The sequence below is a fragment of the Schistocerca piceifrons genome, chromosome 6 (assembly GCF_021461385.2).
Source record: "Schistocerca piceifrons isolate TAMUIC-IGC-003096 chromosome 6, iqSchPice1.1, whole genome shotgun sequence".
Classification (NCBI taxonomy): Eukaryota; Metazoa; Arthropoda; class Insecta; order Orthoptera; family Acrididae; genus Schistocerca; species Schistocerca piceifrons.
The window spans coordinates 254,899,317-254,920,339 of NC_060143.1; the positions used below are offsets into that span (position 1 = coordinate 254,899,317).

Genomic DNA, 21,023 nt, shown 5'->3' on the forward strand with positions numbered 1-21,023 from the left:
CACTTCAAACTTTTTTTAAAAATTTTCTTTCCTTCATGTTAAAGGGCGGGGGGATGGCATTTTCGTGTTTGTTTTTGAAAATTATTTAAAATAAGAACAAGGTTTTCAATTTTTCAATCCCCCATAACTTTACAGGGCACACATTATTGTACTATACCAGTCTTTCTGCAATAATTTAATCATTAACAGAAAAATTGTACTATGTAAAAACCTTAGCTAGCTTATATTTGGACCTTCTCCTCTATTTTATTCATTAACGCTGCCATAGCCACTTTTAAATCTTTTGTTTCATTCCTCTAGCATGTAACTTGTAGCTGTAGTAATACGTCATATTTTCTAAACGAAGTATAGGTTTTCCTTTAAAACTGACTGCAAGAAAGAAAATGCTATGCTGTGCTGTGCTGTGTTGCGCTGCACTGTGCCGTGGAAGTGTGTGGTGTGGTTTTGTTTTCTTTCTTGCAGTCAGTGTTATCTATGATAGCAGGGCATAATCCATTAGACAAATTGTTATATTCCAATCACAATACTACTGTGCAACCTGAATCTACCAAAACTTTTTAAGTTATCTGAAATAATATTAGTTTGGAAAATGTTACATGAGAACAGAAGGAATACCAATCAGTTGATACCATAGATGCTGTTCAATATCCACAGGAATTTCTATATTCACTGAATGCGGTTGACTTTCTGCTGTAAAGTTTGAGCCTTGAAGTTGGCATTCCTGTAATACTACTACAAAGTCTCAATCCACTGAAGTTCTGTAATGTTACCCATTAGCAGACTATAACTACGAGAGGTATTTTGACTGAAGCTACTATCCTCAAATGTTCAGCAGCTGAAGAGATCATTTTCATACCCCATATACCAATCATTCCCATTGATTTATCCATTCATTTCAAGCTATTTCAATTCCCTATCACGATATCACTCGCAGTGACAATAAGTGAGACTCAAGGTCAGACACTGGAATACGTTGGAAGTGATTTACCATCAGTGTGTCATTCAAATGGCAAACTGTATGTTGCCATTTCATGAACTTTTAGTTCAGAAAAATAGTTCATACTCTTACCACATTATGCAAAAAATGTGGTGATGTATATTATGAAGTTTTGTAATTGTATCACACATGAAAATTTTGGAAGCCCTAACAGTAAAAGGCAAAAACTGAGTGGAGTCCTTGTCACTCATATTCTATGCGATTTATAAAAGTTTCAAGTCCCATACCTTCAATGTGGGCAAAGAAGCAATGAGGAGCCAAAATTTGCATCCTGACAATTGCCAGGGATACCCCATATTAGGGCATACATCCAGTTTCCCTACATTGTTCAGCATTGCTGGGTTTGCTGGTGCGTGATACATATCACACACTCTCTCCTAAAATTGGTCAATTTGAAACACACACTTAGAACAAGAAATTGTTAAACTTTCATCCGGCAAGAGGTACTAGCTGTCTTGGGTCTCAGGTTCATTGTTTTCCATTTAGACAATGAAACACACACACACACACACACACACACACACACACACACACACACACACTGGAGTTGGGGGGGGGGGAGGGTGTACAGTTTCATACTAACTACAATTTCCCATTAATTAAAGACAAATTCTATATTGTTCTGAGTAATAGGCATGTTTTGTAAGCATAATAGAAAAATTCACTGAACTAGAGAAATAAAAATAGAGTTCTTTATTTTATTAGGTATCACATGAAAGTGTGGAAACAAATAACTGCATTTTTTTTAAATATGTACTTATAAATATTTATGAAGTGTAAAGTACAGAAGACAATAGCCACATCTGAGAAGCACAGTGAACACATGAACAAAATAAAAATACTGATTATTGAGTGCTTCACATTCATTATATGTTACACTGACTTCCTGCAGCACTGCATTACAGTCATCAAAAAGTTAAAAGTTTCTCTGTGTATATTTCTCTGAAACTTCTGTATAACACACACAAATGTTTCACAAATTGAAAGTTTTTATCAAATTATATTAATCAGCAGAGAGGTATTTGTACACCAACAGAAAGATATTCATTAGTGCGTAATGGGAGAGTTAATAGCAAATTTAAATGCTTTTCGTGTAAAATTAACACAAGGTCGGCAGGGACTTATGTTAAACACAAGTTAGAATGTGGCTCAAAGCACATTTACACAAGACAGTATCACAGAGCAAGAACATTACCAAATTACATAGTTATCAATTAGTGTGATCCTGTGGACAAAACAAAAACCAGGACATTGTGAATATGTTCTTCTCTCAAAAAATATCAAATCGAGATGGACATAATATCATTACAGAAATGAAATATAAGCATTCAGTACATGAAGTGAAAAATACAATAATATGCATTGTTATATTATGTGCTATATGGGCAGGTCTAAGAATATCTTATATTTAGTAAGATTAATATCTTACTATTTTAAGTACAGTTAATGGTCAGAATTTCTAAATTGAAATGTTCTTAACTAAAGATGATGATATTACATCCAGAAAATGCATTTCTCTAAAATTCTGAGAATTGAAAGTAAAGATTCCATTTTTCCTTATATTTCCATTCAGAATCATCTTCACCTTCCAATACAGAAGGTTGTGTAAAACTGAAGACTGGAATGCTTCCAAACATATTCTCAGCTACAGGACTATTTGTCTTTATAAAATGATGGATGGCATGATGAAAGAACTTGCTTTCTAGAAAGCCAAACCAGCCTCCTTGTAAGTTGTAAATATTTTTTCTATTGAATTTACATATGCTGCAGTTCTTAAGTCAAGCCCCAAATTGTACTTCATGGCAGTTTTCATGATAGCCTGAAAGAAAAAAAATTATTTTTAAAAACGTTGTCACACAGCACTAATAACTACACTAATTTCTTAGACAAATATTAATAGTTACATGTCTACAGGGAGTAAATGAATGACATTTATAAAATTTAAGAGGCTGTAGGAGGAGATTTTTTTGTTTTAATTAACAACAAACAACTGTAATGATAAATTATCAAATTTCTAACAATGTGTACTGTAAATTTCCACTATTCACTTATGGTGCTGTGCAGCTTTTCAACAGTAGTGATGGTGGTTCTGAACAATTTGGGACAGTAGGAAAAAGATCATTACAAATAACTGTGACCAAGTGAAATTAAGCTAACCATTTGCAACGAAATACTTGTAGGTACACGCCACAGATTTTGCTGCACAAAATACTGAGTATTCATATGATCAACAAGTGTTACATGAACTATCTACTGTGTGTTCAAGATGCACTACATCACATTCTCAATTAACTACATTTGCCCAAACACCTGTCAGACACCTATCAGCTAATTAAGTTGCTAATTCTCCTCAATCAACAATAAATGTTAGCAGGTGTGGCTCCATTACAAAGCCAGCAATGACATGATTATCCTGGTAACATCAATGGCCTGGAATAGACTTCTTTTTCCTTCTCCTTTGCTTGTGCAAAAGAAATTGAAATGAAACAGGACTACAACATCTGAAAGAACTGTAAAGATGCAAACTTTCATAAATGAACTTCAAGGCTTGTAGGCCTGCCCGAAAATCAAAATTAACTGCTGCTGTGATGTCGGAAAATCTTGCATGGACGAAGGGGCACAAATATTGAGATTTGGGCTTCTGGAAATCGGTATCATTTAAATTCTACAGTATACAGTGGTGATAAATTTTTTGCATTCAAGGCCAATCCTACAGCAAATCATCATGGGTTTTTCATTTTGTTTCAGGATTGCTTTAGTGATGAGCCCACATCTGAAATTTTGGTGAATAAATTTCAGTTTGTACAAAAGCGCCCTGGTGAAAAGTACCTTCCCAACTATTGTGCAGACTGTGGAACATCCTACCAAACTCATGATATGGTGTGGTGTGTCACTGGATGTTTGTGCTTGGTTGAGGGAATAATGCAGCAAAACCACTACAATGAGGCATTAAGGAGGAGGTTATTATCTAAAATAAATGATGGTTCCTTAAAGGAGAATCATTTGTGTGCATGCAGGGCAGGGCTCCATGCCACACGGCATGACCAGTAAAAACCTTTTTGTAGAAAGAAAATTTCCCTTTGTTACTCTGGTCAGGAAATTTGCCTGAGATGAACCCAATTAAAAATATTTGGGAGCCGGTGAAAAGATTATTCAAAGGAAACAATCACTACAAAAGTCCATCTCACTGAAAAGACTATTCAAGTCTGATATCATCACCCACAGATGCATGACACCATACAAGGCAGGCTTAACAGTATGCCAAGGCAAGTTGAAGCATAAATAGCTGCTAAATGCAGTGTGATGAAGTATTAAGAAGCTAGGCTTAGTTCTGCTTAATGGACATTTTTTAAGAAACAACAACAACAATTAACATTAATACTGTGTGATTTATCAGTTATTAATAAACTAATGTTTTAACAACTTAAACAATTCATGTAGACTGATCAAAATGATTTTTTTTATACCTCCTGAGCTCCTATTATGTTAAAAACTCTAGGTTTATCTAATAATGTGGATAAGGACTGTAATTTGCGTATCATCTCCACCTTCTTAGAAAATATGTTTTGACCTGCTTTGATTTGTGGCTTGGAAGTGTCTTGTCAGCCACACTCAGCCATCATTCATCACTTTAGAAAGTCTTTATCTGTATGAAGTCTCTGAAAGTGTAGCCGACTAACCATTTGTGAAAACTGGTCAGGTCAAAGACAACGAAGGTTCTCGATTTTAATTTGACCGCTCACAATGATGAATTACAAATGCAGTTAGGCCCAAGTAATGTTCAATATGGGGACAGAAACTGTAAGATGAATCTGTTTGCTACTGTTCTTTTTCCAAATGTGGAGTTCCATTATGACAACTACTTTATCAGTACTGATAAGAGCAGCTTTAGTTGTTGGTTTGAGCACATGCACAGGCAGATACCAACTTTCCCATAAGCAGTTAGAACTTCACCACCCAAAACTTCTAATAGCAATAATTCCTTGCTATCCCATGAAATGTATGACACCCATTATAGTATGTTTGTTCAGAGAGATTTACTCTTATACCTTACATAAAATTAAACTTTCACTAAAAACTTTTGCTAGCCTTCAGCTGTACCTACAAGGTACAAGAAGAATAAGATTTTTGTAGCCATCATCACATTCAGGCAACATGTAGCTCTCTCTTTTGCAATTTCTACAGAAAAACATGACGTGACGAAAGGGATGGTGAAACTTTAAAAAAACATTTGTTGCACACAGACAAATGAAATGTGCTGTATGGATACAGATCCAGAAATGGTTTATTTCCCTGTTAAGGCCATTTCTTAATTCTCTTCATAATCACATTGATCACAGGAAACACATACCCACTAGTGTTTATTGTTCCACCAGAATGTAAGTAATGCCAGCAAGTGACTCACTTTACCACTTGTCTTGACAAGTGACTAACCTCATTGCCCTACTACCATAAACCACATAGCATCAAGTGTTTGGTGATCAGTGTGAATTTTGTTTCCATTGAGTGCGATGGAAGTATACTCAATTCAGAGTTGGCAGATAGCCATTTGCTGTACAGATTAGCAGTTGGTTATAGGCATGGCACTCACTGTTTGTATTGTACCATGATGATGGTGCCCACAGACGAGAACTTTTGAAGCAAATGATCATTTTCTTAATAGCATGGGACATTTAAGCCTACTACTGTACTTGCAAGTGCGGGAGGGCTAGAAGAATGAGACCATCACCAACTGGAGGAGAAACTGCATGCAACTGATGACAACCCTTTTATCAGTGTAAGAATTAGTGGCAACAAGTAATGTTGACCACATGACTGACCGGAGAGTGCTACACGAGAACCTGCTGTATCCATACCACACACAGGTGTCCAGACACTGTCAACAGCTGGCTTTCCTGAACAGGTACACTCAATAATGTATCAACCACCATCTTAGTGCAAATGTGCTGTTCAAAGATGAGGCTTCATTTCTACGGGATCAGATTGTAAATTTTCAGAATCAGCATGTACAGGCTATCAAGAATCCTCACAAAAGTCTGCAATCACATCATCACATAAAATAAATAAATATATCATCAACAAACATTACCTGCCAATGTTTCGGCTGGCATTGTTGGTGACTGACTGTGCCTGTTGTTCATATACCCAGGCTCAATGGAGAAACTTACTATATTGTTGGATGTGAGGTCTACCAGTTATGCAAAACAACGTTTCTCTCAGTACCCAAACATGTTTCGGCACCACTGTGCCATTATCAGTGGGTTTTCGCTTTTATTTATTCTGCAATGTGAACATTTTTGTTAAATGACTATAAAATTATGTGCATTTTTAGTTCAAACAACAGATTGTTTCTTTTTGTAAATACCTTTTACATTTGGTGTGCATGAATTTTCTGGATCACTTGTGTATTAATTACTACAGGTAGCTTGTCATCTGCAACCAACCGATGTTGATGAGAAAGTTTTTTGCTGGGGGTTAACCTATCTTCTAGAATGTAATTCAGTTTTTCGCAATGTTTCTGTGCCTACATTCATTTTTACTTACATCTTCGTGTGGCAAGCACTTCCATTCTCCGCATGATGCAGAGGTGTTGTGATGCACACATAGCTACAACAAATATTTTTCACAAATAACATAATAAAACACTCTTCACTTCACCAGAACACAGTGTGATTGTGATTTTTTGTGTGTCCCAGCCCAGTCAGTGTTCATTTGTGCACCAGTGAGTTCTGCGCCAAATTTGAATTTTGTTTGCATTTTATGTGTGTGTGTGTGTGTGTGTGTGTGTGTGTGTGTGTGTGTGTGTGTTGACTATCTGTCTGTGCTGTTTTTATTGGTAAAGTTCCTTTTATGTGTTAAATAGTGTGCCCATGCAGAGGAAAACAGGTCTTAAACGAATACACTACACTCTGCAAGGGCACACTATTTAACACACACACACACACACACACACACACACACACACACACACACACACAAAGATAAAACAAATTAAAAAATTCATATTTGGCGCCGAACTCTCTGGTGAACAAAAAGCCACATTCACACTGTGTTCTGGCAACGTGAAGAGTGTTTTACTATGTTATTTGTGGAAAATACTTGTTATAGTTATGTGTGCATCACAACACCTCACCATCATGCGGAGAATGGAAGTGCTTGCCACATGAAAACTTAAGTAAAAATGAATGTAGGCACGAAAACATAGCGAAAAACTGAATTACATTCTAGAAGATCGGTTAACTCCCAGCACAAAACTTTCTCTTCAACATCGGTTGGTTGCAGATGACAAGCTACCTGTAGTAATTAATACACAAGTGATCCAGAAAATTCATGCACATCAAATGTAAAAGGTATTTACAAAAAGAAACAATCTGTTGTTTGAACTAAAAATGCACATAATTTTATAGTCATTTAACAAAAATGTTCACATTGCAGAATAAATAAAAATGAAAACCCACTGATGATGGCACAGTGGTGCCGAAACATGTTTGGGTACTGAGAAAAACTGTGTTTTGCATAACTGGCAGATCTCACATCCAACAATTTTAACTGCAAACACGGCCAATACAAGGAGCTGCAAATCAAAATGATGGAAACATACCACACTTTCAGAGAAAACACTATCTGTTCTGCTGGGAGATGTGTCCTCACGAGTGTGTCAAAACATTTATCTGATGCACAAGGGAGACCCCTCTTCATTTCAGTGTTAATTTTGCAGGCTTATAAAGAACAGAATCCACAAGAGGTGGAAATTTAGAGTAACTTCATCTGTACACTGTATTTGTGAACTACCAGTACATTGCATAATTCACTCATGCCAGATAAATTTGATCAAGTAAATTATGAAGACTGCTCTGCTACCCTGAAAGAAGCCATTACCTCCTCAGTTTTACTACATAGCCACAGTGCATCATCTACTGTTACCTCAGTGTTTATTTGTTTACAGGGGTATTTTTAAACAAAATACTTACCTTCATCTGTAAACACTGAGGTCCTATTTTAAGTACATTACTACTTGTTATGCAACTTTAAAAGAAATAGTGTCAGTTACCATGCAACTGACAGAACTTTCCGATCTTGTTCAACAGTGTTTTATAAAACGTTATCAGGGAGTGGCGAAAAGAAATGGAGTCAGGCTAGGCCGCAAACAGTCTGGGATTGCATTTGAATGCTTTGAGTTTGCACATGATATAGTGTTTTTTGCAGACAATCTGCAAATTGCATCTAATCAGATGAAGTCCTCAAGGAAACAGCAGTGAAGGCAGGATTGCAAATATCTTTTGAGATGACACAATATATGAACATAAATGCCACTGATCCAGTCTGTACAATGAGGACCAAGTATGGCGACATCAAAAGAGCTCAGATTGTCAAGTACCTAGGAGAGATTTTGACTCCAAACAATAAAAAGGCAGCAATTGAAGAATGGGCAAGAAAAATGGAAATAGCATTCAGATTGTGTCAGAACACATACAAGTCTAAATCACACTCATATCACGCCAAATTCTGACACTACAGCACAGTCATCAAACCTGAGACAATAGCCAGGAAGAGACTTTCAGACTTGGAAAAGAAAGAAAGGAAATTCCTGAGAAATATTCTTGGGCCCAGAAAAATATCAAATGACTCTACGTTCCGCCTAAGATCAAATCAAGAACTTTATCAACAATTTGAAAATATCACCACCAAAATGAAGAAAAGAAGACTGTCTTTCTATGGACATACTAAAAGAATGAAGTCAGAGAGGCTCGCTACCAAGATTCTTCTCTTTGAGGACAACTTCCGAAAGAAGTGCACTGGGATCTAGAAAAATGTGGGATCACATAAGAAGAAATTGTGAACAGGCAGATCTTTAGGAAAAAGGTTGTGGAGGTGAAGGAATTTTCGAGGAGAAAACAAGGAAGAACAGGTATTCTCGGCCGAAGAAAATGCACGAATGAGCCATCAGATGAAGGAGTACTGGTGAAAGAGGAAGGAAGAGAACTTTAGAAAGTGAGGGAAATTGTGTAAACATAGCCCATCAATGGCTGTAACGAAAATAAATAAATAAATAAATAAACAAACAAACATGCTAGAGATATGCCATTCAAGCCATAACACATTCCCAAAGAGTATAACGGTTGTGGACCAGAAATAAAACTGGCCAACATTATCAAAAGATACTTTTCTTCCTGTTAATGTAAAAACTGAATGACACATCTAATACCACAGTTATATTCACTATGATTTGAGTCTGAATGAAGTTACATGATATTGGAGAGCGATGAAATAATAATAATAAAATTTAAGTTTAAACATTATACCAAGAGCTTTTAGCTTGGGTGACTTCAAAGAAATTCCCGATACACTGATAGCAAACAACAATGTGTCTGTAAGCCCTATTTCAAGAGGTCTGTGCAGATGCAGGTACCTGCACATATATCCACAAATATCCACATTAATTGTTACCTTGCTGATAAAACATTTGCAGTTGCAGATATCCACAGATTGTCGGTGGATATCTTCAACAAAAACTGCTTTGTAATAAGTTTCCTTTAATTTACGTCTAAGGTCACAATCTTTTTTGTTTAACAGATTACCGGTTTTGGTCTTTAATGTCCATCATCAGATCTGTTTCATAAAAACTGCTAATCTGTTAAACAAAAAAGATTGTGGCCATAAACGTAAATTAAAGGAAACTTTTTACATATACGGGTCAGTGTGTTCTTTCGCGATGATGTCGCAGCTTGTGAAAACTGCATTGTAGTTGAAAGTTAAAGGACAGTATCAATCTCATTATACGCATTTCATCAAATTGTGTGACCTGCAGTCAATGAATGAGATTTCATGAAATGACACTGTAAATCTGTTGTAATTTTAGCTAAAAATTTGAAGTTTGCAGGCTTTCTTGAAATGTTTGCAAGGCCCATGTAAAGTCAAAGTCCAGTTCCATTCTTATCTGGCTGTCGCTTTAATGCACCCAAGGGACCTGCAACTAGTGACTGCACTTTGCCCCAAAGATAACTTCTGCCCAGTCTTTGAAGCACTTTCTCAATGACAGCCATGGTTACAGACTTCCGGAGATGTGCGAGATGCAAGATGCAAGATTCTCTTGCCTTCAGTTAATTATTTGCAGTGACAGTGACAACTGAATGAGTGTGTGAGTGAACATTAGTGAGAGTATTCTAATAAACTGAACACCATGAACATAATTTCATGTAAGGTGAAACTAAGTGATTTCACACACCTAGTTACAAAAAATCAATTTGAAATCACCTATTTGGACAAAAATTGGCTATGTATTTTGTGGCAAAGAGTAAATCAAAGATAGTGGCTTGTTTTGCTCTGGACAAAAAACTGGTACTTCATTTCACTTCCCGCTGGTCACTAAGCAAGAGCACTCTGGAGAGCTCACTGCAGCTATTGCATTCAGGTGTCGGGGGTCACTACAAGTATACTACAAGTGTAAGACGCAGTCCAGATCGTCAGATTCCACTGGCTGGTCCATTTGATTGTTCACATCAAGTGGCAATGCTCCTTCGTGTGCCAGCCCTTTGTTTACAGGGACTGACTACACTCCACAAGCTAGAACAGTGTGTTTCAAAATTAAGAGGACCGTATGTTAAATGTTAAAAATTTGGTATGCAATTTCTTCTCATCTAATGGTTTTCTACATACATAAGAAACCAATACATTATGTGCTGCCCTTATAAGCATAAACCAAAGAGTTTAAATTTGGTATGTCTGTCATCGAAACACAGTGTGTGTCAAACCTTTTGGGTCTAGCTGAAAGAGGTAATAGCAGGTCCACAACCGATTATATTGAGATAGGGAAAACAGTGAGAAAGAAAACTGGTGTTCTATGGATCAGAGCGTGGAATGTCAGATCCCTTAATCAGGCAGGTAGGGTAGGAAATTTAAAAAGGGAAATCGATAGGTTAAAGTTAGATATAGTGGGAATTAGTGAAGTTCGGTGGCAGGAGGAACAAGACTTTTGGTCAGGCGAATACAGGGTTATAAATACAAAATCAAATAGGGGTAATGTAGGAGTAGGTTTAATAATGAATAAAAAAAAATAGGAGTGTGGGTAAGCTACTACAAAGAGCATAGTGAACGCATTATTGTGGCCAAGATAGACACGAAGCCCACGCCTACTACAGTAGTACAAGTTTATACGCCAACTAGCTCTGAAGATGATGAAGAAATTGAAGAAATGTATGATGAGATAAAAGAAATTATTCAGGTTGTGAAGGGAGACGAAAATTTAATAGTCATGGGTGACTGGAATTCGGTAGTAGGAAAAGTGAGAGAAGGAAACATAGTAGGTGAATATGGACTGGGGGGGGGGGGGGGGGAGAAATGAAAGAGGAAGCTGCCTGGTAAAATTTTGCACAGAGGACAACTTAGTCATAGCTAACACTTTGATCAAGAATCATAAAAGAAGGTTGTATACATGGAAGATGCCTGGAGATACTGACAGGTTTCAGATAGATAATATAATGGTAAGACAGAGATTTAGGAACTAGGTTTTAAATTGTAAGACATTTCCAGGGGCAGATGTGGACGCTGACCACAATCTATTGGTTATGAACTGTAGATTAAAACTGAAGAAACTGCAAAAAGGTGGAAATTTAAGAAGAATGGACCTGGATAAACTGACTAAACCAGAGGTTGTACAGAGTTTCACGGAGAGCATAAGGTAACAATTGAACAAAAGAAATATTGAATTTAATTGATGAAAGGAGAAAATATGAAAATGCAGTAAATGAAGCAGGCAAAAAGGACTACAAACGTCTCAAAAATGAGATCGACAGGAAGTGCAAAATGGCTAAGCAGGGATGGCTAGAGGACAAATTTAAGGATGTAGAGGCTTATCTGAGTAGGGGTAAGATAGACACTGCCTACAGGAAAATTAAAGAGACCTTTGGAGGAAAGAGAACAACTTGTATGAATATCATGAGCTCAGATGGAAACCCAGTTCTAAGCAAAGAAGGGAAAGTAGAAAGGTGGAAGGAGTATATAGAGGGTTTATACAAGGGCGATGTACTTGAGGACAATATTATGGAAATGGAAGAGGATGTAGATGAAGATGAAATGGGAGATACGAAACTGCGTGAAGAATTTGACAGAGCACTGAAAGACCTGAGTCGAAACAAGGCCCCGGGTGTAGACAACATTCCATTAGAACTACTGACAGTCTTGGGAGATCCAGTCCTGACAAAACTCTACCATCTGGTGAGCAAGATATATGAGACAGGCAAAATTCCCTCAGACTTCAAGAAGAATATAATAATTCCAATCTCAAAGAAAGCGGGTGTTGACAGATGTCAAAATTATCGAACTATCAGTTTAATAAGTCACAGCTGCAAAATACTAACGCGAATTCTTTACAGACGAATGGAAAAACTAGTAGAAGCCGACCTTGGGGAAGATCGGTTTGGATTCCGTAGAAATATTGGAACACGTGAGGCAATACTGAACCTACGTCTTATCTTAGAAGAAAGATTAAGGAAAGGCAGGCCTACGTTTTTTGCATTTGTAGACTTAGAGAAAGCTTTCGACAATGTTGACTGGAATACTCTCTTTCAAATTCTAAAGGTGGCAGGGGTAAAATATAGGGAGCGAAAGGCTATTTACAATTTGTACAGAAACCAGATGGCAGTTATAAGAGTCGAGGGGCACGAAAGGGAAGCAGTGGTTGGGAAGGGAGTGAGACAGGGTGTAGCCTCTCCCCGATGTTATTCAATCTGTATATTGAGCAAGCACTAAAGGAAACAAAAGAAAAATTTGGAGTAGGTATTAAAATCCATGGAGAAGAAACAAAAACTTTGAGGTTCGGCAGTGACATTGTAATTCTGTCAGAGACAGCAACGGACTTGGAAGAGCAGTTGAACGGAATGGATAGTGTCTTTAAAGGAGGATTTAAGATGAACATCAACAAAAGCAAAATGAGGATAATGGAATGTAATCTAATTAAGTCGGGTGATGCTGAGGGAATTAGATTAGGAAATGAGACACTTAAAGTAGTACAGGCCTTTTGCTGTTTGGGGAGCAAAATAACTGATGATGGTCGAAGTAGAGAGGATATAAAATGTAGACTGGCAATGGCAAGGAAGGCATTTCTGAAGAAGAGAAATTTGTTAACATCGAGTATAGATTTAAGTGTGAGGAAGTCATTTCTGAAAGTATTTGTATGGAGTGTAGCCATGTATGGAAGTGAAACATGGACGATAAATAGTTTGGACAAGAAGAGAATAGAAGCTTTCGAAATGTGGTGCTACAGAAGAATGCTGAACATTAGATGGGTAGATCACATAACCAATGAGGAGGTATTGAATAGAATTGGGGACACCAGGAGTTTGTGGCACAACTTGACAAGAAGAAGGGACCGGTTGGTAAGACATGTTCTGAGGCATCAAGAGGTCACAAATTTAGCATTGGAGGGCAGCGTGGAGGGTAAAAATCGTAGAGGGAGACCAAGAGATGAATACACTAAGCAGATTCAGAAGGATGTAGGTTGCAGTTGTTACTGGGAGACGAAGAAGCTTGCACAGGATAGAGTAGCATGGAGAGCTGCATCAAACCAGTCTCAGGACTGAAGACCAAAACAACAACAACAACAACAGGGAAAACAGTGTTACAGACAAACACAGAGTATACTGCATGACAACATAGCTCATAGTAACTGTTCAAAGTGACAACTGTCAATCTCAATGCATGCAAGGCAAAGGCACATTAAGTAGTCATACATCCCTGGTGTCCGTTATACTGTACGACAGGCAGCAGGTCTTCATCCATACCTATGTGGGTTTTACGCACCAACGTCTTGATGTAAGCGTAGACGAAGAAGTCCAGAGATGAGAGATCCAACAATCACGCTGGTTATGGGACTGAACCTCCCCTTCCAAACCAATGATGAGGGTACATGTTGTTCAGGTGCTTGTGAATATTAGCACTGAAATGGGCTGGTGCACCACTGTGTTCAAACTAAATCCTTTCACAGACATCAAGTGGTACAGTCTCCGTGAATAATTGTGGCATGTCTCGCAAAATCACCAGGTAATGTGAGCCAGTCAAACAGGGGGTCAGCAAATATGGTTTTATTAGGTGATCTTTGACATTACCCACCAATACAGTGACAAAAAATTATTTCTTGTGGTTACTGATGTAGATGGCATGGGGAGTGTTTTCACTCCAGACATGGCTGGGTGAATAAGACCTCATCCACAAAGAATTCAAGCTCTACGAAGTTCAACACCACAGCACTGCAATGTATTATTCATTGACAGAAGGAAATGTGGAACTCAAAATCCATTGGTCCCTGTGCTGTCACATGTACTTTATGATAGGGGGTAATACATGTTCCACCAGCACTCTCCACACTATATCCTTCCAAGTGAGTGTTTCACGGACAAGTTTGTGGGTGCTTACTGCTTTATGGCTAGCCACATAATCCAACACCATTTCCTCAAAGTCTGGTGCTCAGACATGTCTTTGGCGGGAACCTTGGCCGACTGTGGCATGAACGACCCAATCTCTTATAAGTTGGTATCCAAGGAGACAAACTTCTTCCAATTAAAATGGCACCTGTTGGGAAAGCATTCTTCATACATTTGTGCTGCATTACAGACACTACATGCCACTGCAAAGTACACTAAATGCATGCACATCTGCCAAATCTCTTTACAAGCAATGTTCCACCTTTGACTACACGTCACACACTATATACAGTAACACACCTCATCACTGACACATCACAGGCTGTCCGACACAATAGACAACTGACACCAAGGATAGTGGTGTGAGTATGGCACAGGTTAATGCACTAGTGCAATGCATTTGGTCCTTACATGATACATGTGTTATGAGCTAAGAATGTGAACATTATGTCTATCTGGTGGTCAGGTTGTACGCTTTTTATAACCTGCTGCTTGTTCCAGTGTACCACAGACACCTGAGATCTCTGCTAGAGTGTGGCAGAACTGCATGTGCCATTGCAATACAGGCATCGAGACTGATGGTCATAACTTTCACAATTACTACAAGCTATGTTGTTATTATGTAATGTACGTTGTATCTGCCCGTAACACAATTAATATGCATTTCTGACAATTGTTCCCTATCTCAATACAATCAGTTGTGGACTCACTATCACCTGTTTCAACTTGACCCAAAAGATATGAGACATCCTCTGTGTCCAGCCTTAATTTGCATCAAAGCTGAGTGCGGATTTCAGTAGACACAAATTCAGGCCAAGCACATGTGCTATCAGAGCAGTGATGGGTTAAATTGCTTCACAAAACTAATATCTGCAGATGCAGATAAGGATAATATTTTTCTTATCTGTTCAGATTCTACCTATTTCATAAACAAAGTGACCAGATCTTACCCTTGCTGATCTTTCCATTGTGTAGTCCAGGCCAGAATGTACAATGTCCTTTTCAGAAGCACCGGAGATTCTCTTCTGGAATGCTTCAGAAGGTGTAACAGGTATTCTGCCACCCACTCTGCCAAATCTTCGCTCTAGAGATTCTTGTACAGATTCTGTAACAACAATTTTAATGGTTTTACAGAGGCACACCATCTTTCTGTACTTCAAGATGTGCTGCAAAAATAAATGAACCCTAACTACAAAAGAAAGAAGGAAAGTAGGAAAGTAAGAAGATTGGTTGTTAAATCCTAGTCAACAACTAGAGAACTACCCCAGCATTCACCATGATAGATTTTGGGAATCCACAGTAAATCTGAATCAGAATGGCTGGAGAGGGTTTTGAAACCTGCCCCTCCTGACAAAGTCCAATACACTAAGCACTGTGCCACTGCATTCAGTACTTCCACCAATCATTTACAGACATATGTTAAGCATAAACAGGATCACAGAGCAACCATCATGGTGTGATATAGAAGGGACAGATCACCACTCACATTGTGAATATAAATTTATGCATTTCGCAATCACTATTTGCTTCGCTACATTCTGAATGGCTGACTGCCCCACCAGCAGATTTGGATCTCTCTCACACACACACACACACACACACACACACACACACACACACACACACAGTATCACAGAGCAACCATCATGGTGTGATATAGAAGGGACAGATCACCACTCACATTGTGAATATAAATTTATGCATTTCGCAATCACTATTTGCTTCGCTACATTCTGAATGGCTGACAGTGCCCCACCAGCAGATTTGGATCTCTCTCTCACACGCGCGCACACACACACACACACACACACACACACACACACACACACACACACACACACACACACCTTTCACTCTAAGTGGCTTAATGGAAGAACAATCATTTCAAAGATATCACTTGTCAGGACTGAGTGTTGACATTTAGAGAAAAGTCTCAGTGCCATTAACACTGTTAGCACTTTATTCTGCAGCTTCACATTTGACACTAATAAAATTTATTATAAATGTTAGAATCTGTACTTCCTAAAAATTCTTTAAGACTTACCTTAATTAGAACTTTCGTGACACTGTTTTTTATTGATTTAGTTCCAGTAACTTTAATACACTGATTAAAAGACATCCTCTATACACCATGAGCTGCACTAAAAATATTTTACTTTGTAGTAAAATATGCACTTACACTTGTCTGTTCCTCTGATGGATCATAATCTCAAAAATTGGTTTTGACAAATAAAACATTGCTAGTGCAACTCATAATGTATAGAATACATCTTAATAAATATCTGAGAAATGCAGAGTACCAAGCATTCAAGATTTTCATACATTGGCTGTTTTTTATGACTAATATTGCAGTACAAAATGTGTCCATTTTTACTGTTTTAATAATGCAATAAATGCAGGTATTTGGCTAATTAAAATCTGTGCATGTTCTACATTTCAGTCTTATCCCTATATGCTGATACAAAGAGAAACCAATATACGATAATGTTGTATGTTATAATTGCTGATGATATTCTCCATTTGGAATCATCACTGTGTGTATCACAATCTACTCCAGCTCCGTAAGCTTGCGTAAATGAAATCTTTTCTCGTGTAGGCATTCTCCTGCCACTGCTTGGTGAGTAGATTTATTTTTTTTAATCAATGCAGCTACATTACTCTGTCAATTACTAGTAGGTTTCTTTTCGATACTGATTTAAACTTTCATTAAGGTCGAAGTTAATGTATTTATATACAATATCTGTTGTACCTGAACTAAGTCTATGCTAGATTTTAGCAGGAAGTATTTTCTTGAAAAGTTGCAGTTGGAGTATTCCCTTCTCTTTCAAGAACAGTTTTCTTAGGGTATTCCAGTGAAGAGCATGCCATCTGCCGATTTTGTGCCTTGCTCAACGGTTTATAAAACTGCATACAAATGTTTTCCTATTCTTGTCCATAAAATTTCTCGAAGCCTTTTCTGCAACATTTACATGGTTGTTTGAATCTCTTACTCAGCTGCTGCACTTCTTTTGTCAATATGTATGGTTTCCCTTGTATCCTGACTGGTTTCCAAATATTATGAGCCATTTTTCAGTATCAGGTGTTTGCTTTCTCATGTACTACTTCTTCTGAAACATTTGGCCTGGTGTTCCATCAGTTGGTAACTTAACCTCACCAATGCCATTAATTTCAATAATATGTTTTCTCTTGCACTGCTTATTGTTGCATGATAAAAATCACGAAATTGGATGAATCTGAACTTCTGCTCAGATAGATTGTCTGAAAACAGTAAAACAGCAGAACTAGCAGGTTCAGATTCAGTTATGTTGTGCAGATGTTTTGTGTTTAACACGGAGTTTAATTCCTTTTTTGTTGTTAGATTAGCTGCATCATTTACAGATGCAGTCCATGCAGATATGTCAACAGTGGTAGTTTTAAGTTTGGACTGTTTATAGAAAGCCACTGCCAAAAAAATAAACACCTTTGAAAGGTGGAGTCATTTTCAAACCAGATATCCCAAATCTGTGTCAAACTGAGTTGAACTAACTCACAGCTTCTGGGAGTTTGTTAATTTAATTCTTAACACACACATTTTCCTCACAAAAAGAATTGAAAATTTTGCACTTACATCACTGCTTGTGTAAAGACTGTCTGCTATCCTCAGCAATGTATCTTCCTCTCAATAAAAACATGTTTTCACAATATCCACCATAATATAATGTCAGAGATGAAACAGTGACAAGATGAAGTCAAAGAATAAACAATGGTAAATAGTAAGTCATATAGCCAGGTGCATTCTAGTTTTACATTAACTTTAGTTGACACTGACTGTTCAAGCAGTGAAAACCATGATAGATCCTTCACCCGGGTACATACTGGTTATTGTTGCATGCAATACTTACATGTCCATAATATGACTTTCTCCAGAAGCCACGTTCTGTTCTTCCAACTGAAGTTAGACTTCAGTTATTCTTACATATAAGACTTAATTTTCTTAGCTGCTTATGTTATGTATCTCAAATTCATTAAAAACTGACATTCTTGCATTAAGCCACTGATATTCATTTCAGTTCCATTTCCTTTCCACTATGCTAACAGGTTGTGGTGTCAATAGATCATATCAACCATGAATAACATAATCTTTGGAACTCAGATCGCTCATCAGAGCTGTCACGTTAATTCAGTCTGTTCTTGTACCTTGGACTGTGTGCACGTGTATGATAATTGTCGAAATATATGTATGTACAGATATAAATGGGGACAGTTCGTTCCATATACCACTACTCATATCCTGATCCCATACTGGTGACCCCAAAGTTTCTACATCTTCCACGACTTCCAAACCAGGTGTTGTAAATCAACTGGTTATGCGCTCGCCACCATGGCCACCTCACACAATGCTTTGTTCGAAGATTTGGAAGCACAACAACAATCGCCCGACCTCTTCATTCCTTCGCCAACAACCGGTTCTACATTAATTCACAGTGGTTTGCAATCTCCAGCCACGTTAACCTCAAACTCTATTGCTCTACAATGGTCGAGTGCTACACCGATAACACAAACAATGGACTCAGGTTCCATGTCGCCGGACTGTGCTCGCCAACATGTGAAGTGCCTAATATTCAGAACTGTGTATCGACCGATCAATCATATAATGCTCAAAGCGATCTACATTCGCACATGTACTTTGACTCTGAACGGGCCACAACAACAGTTACTGTTGCGCCGGGTGCTGCGCTGCCATTATTGCAAAAAACACCCGGTCACTATGAACTGCTACCTGTTCTAGTTTTGCCTCACTGGCAAACTAATCAATAACATTTTAGTGCGTACATTTTTCCATGCTCACCCCCCAAACCGTTTGCTCAAGTTTTCCACCACGTTGGTTCAAGTGCATCATTTGGTGTTTTGCCTTCCAATGGCGTCTTACCACACCGACGTGACTTCTCACAAGTTCCACCAGTCAGTTATAGTGCAACCTCACAGGGGGCGTTTTCAACGAGCGCGGATAACTTAAACTTTTGTCATACGAGTTACGAACACCCCCACCGCACTTGCAGGGGGCCCCAGTTCCGGCCGCTCAGCCACTCGCCTCTCCCACAGCACCTCCTGTGTCTGCCACACCGGCCTTCCGCATTATTTCCAGGGTGGGTCAATTCAACTCAATGCCCACAGCCTACAGCCTACAGCCCAGTTTACGGGACACCAACGCCTACTGCGCAACTGCTCGTTCCCACGGTACTGACTGTGTTAGCCATGTCGTGTTTTCACGACACAGCAAAGACAATGCAACCTGCCGTTGCTACGGGCGTTTGCACCAGAAACACACCCGTCCCTACCACGCCAGCCTGCTGTATAGCCTCTCCCATCACGGACCAGCCAGTTTTCCAAGAGACACCGAAGCCGCCTCCGTCCCCTCCCCAAGGTCGTCTGCTGAAGCTGCCACCTTTATATGAGGACAACCCAGTGTCATGGTTTGCACTTGCCAAACATCTTTTTGAGTTGCATCATGTGTCCGACAACAACTATAAATTCCTGTGCCTCGTCACGTACCTCCATGATCATTCAGACTTAATTTGCGATCTCCTCTCACCACCACCTCCACCGAAATATGAGTTCGCGAAGATGACGTTCATAGAATGCTTCGCCTGCTCACCACAAGAATTAATAATCAAGATCTTGCCTGAAGAACACCTTGAATAGCCTTCGGCTACTTGTGAATGAGCATACCATGCTGGACGTCACCCTGTGGGCAGTGTAGTCTGCCAAGCTGCCTACTGACCTACGGATCCACCTGCTACCGCACTCCCGAGTCAATTGGCTCTCATCTCCGCATCACAGACCAACTGTAGTCATTGCTACGACAATGCCGGCCAGCTCACCGCTCACCAGTGGCTGGCACAACTTCTCCCACTTACCAGCCGTCTGCTGGCAGAAGCAGGGCTCCCTCCGCCTCCGCACCTTCTACATCGCCTGGCAGCATCCACTCGCTCTCTCCACCGTCCGAGCACTCCAGGATCGCCCACACAACATATGTGCAGTATACATGCCGGAACAAATCGAGAAGGACAAGCTTCTTCTGCTGCTGCAGTCCCCTCCACCACCACATCTGGCTCATCTGTACTGCTGGTACAACAAGGTTTTCGGTGATAATGCTAAGAAGTGCCAGTTACCTTGCCAGCACCCAAAACGCCTACCGCAGGACCTATAGGAGGCCAAGTCCTATGGGGAACATCACAGGCGTCCTCGTACATTGCACTCCATCTACTTGTCCACTCAGCCGAGCGGTCGTTTTCATGTGACTGACATTTTGTCATGGCTCGTTTTCCTAGTCAACACGGGTGCTGACGTGTGTATCATACCTCCATTGATGGCTCCCCTCCCTCGAGCGTGCCAGCCATGTAACACAGCGGCCATCGATGTTCCACGTGCACCGCCAATGCCCGCGCCGGTTACCAGGTGCAAGCGTGACAGAAGACAGTCGCCTATCGTCCCAACCCGCTCCGTGCGCGGCCTCCCCCTCCAAACAAGCACACACTGTGCTCACGTACTAGGCATGCGACTTTCAGACTGCCCTTTCCCACTCGCCCTAACGGCTATGCGCCGCCGTGCCCTACTCGGCCAAAAAC

The 21,023-nt window shown here is 39.3% G+C and overlaps 1 protein-coding gene across 1 annotated transcript in view; it reads right to left on the bottom strand.

Moving 5' to 3' along the window:
- Window positions 1-1,667: 1,667 nt before the first annotated feature.
- LOC124802744 (glutamate dehydrogenase, mitochondrial) overlaps window positions 1,668-21,023 on the bottom strand; it is a 187,173-nt gene continuing 167,817 nt past the window's right edge. Inside the window, exons 8-9 of the mRNA XM_047263727.1 lie at window positions 15,366-15,520; window positions 1,668-2,816 (exon numbers count right to left, since the gene is read on the bottom strand). Coding sequence (XP_047119683.1) covers window positions 2,700-2,816; window positions 15,366-15,520 — 272 coding nt within the window. The 3' untranslated portion in view covers window positions 1,668-2,699. The remainder of the gene's footprint in view (window positions 2,817-15,365; window positions 15,521-21,023) is intronic.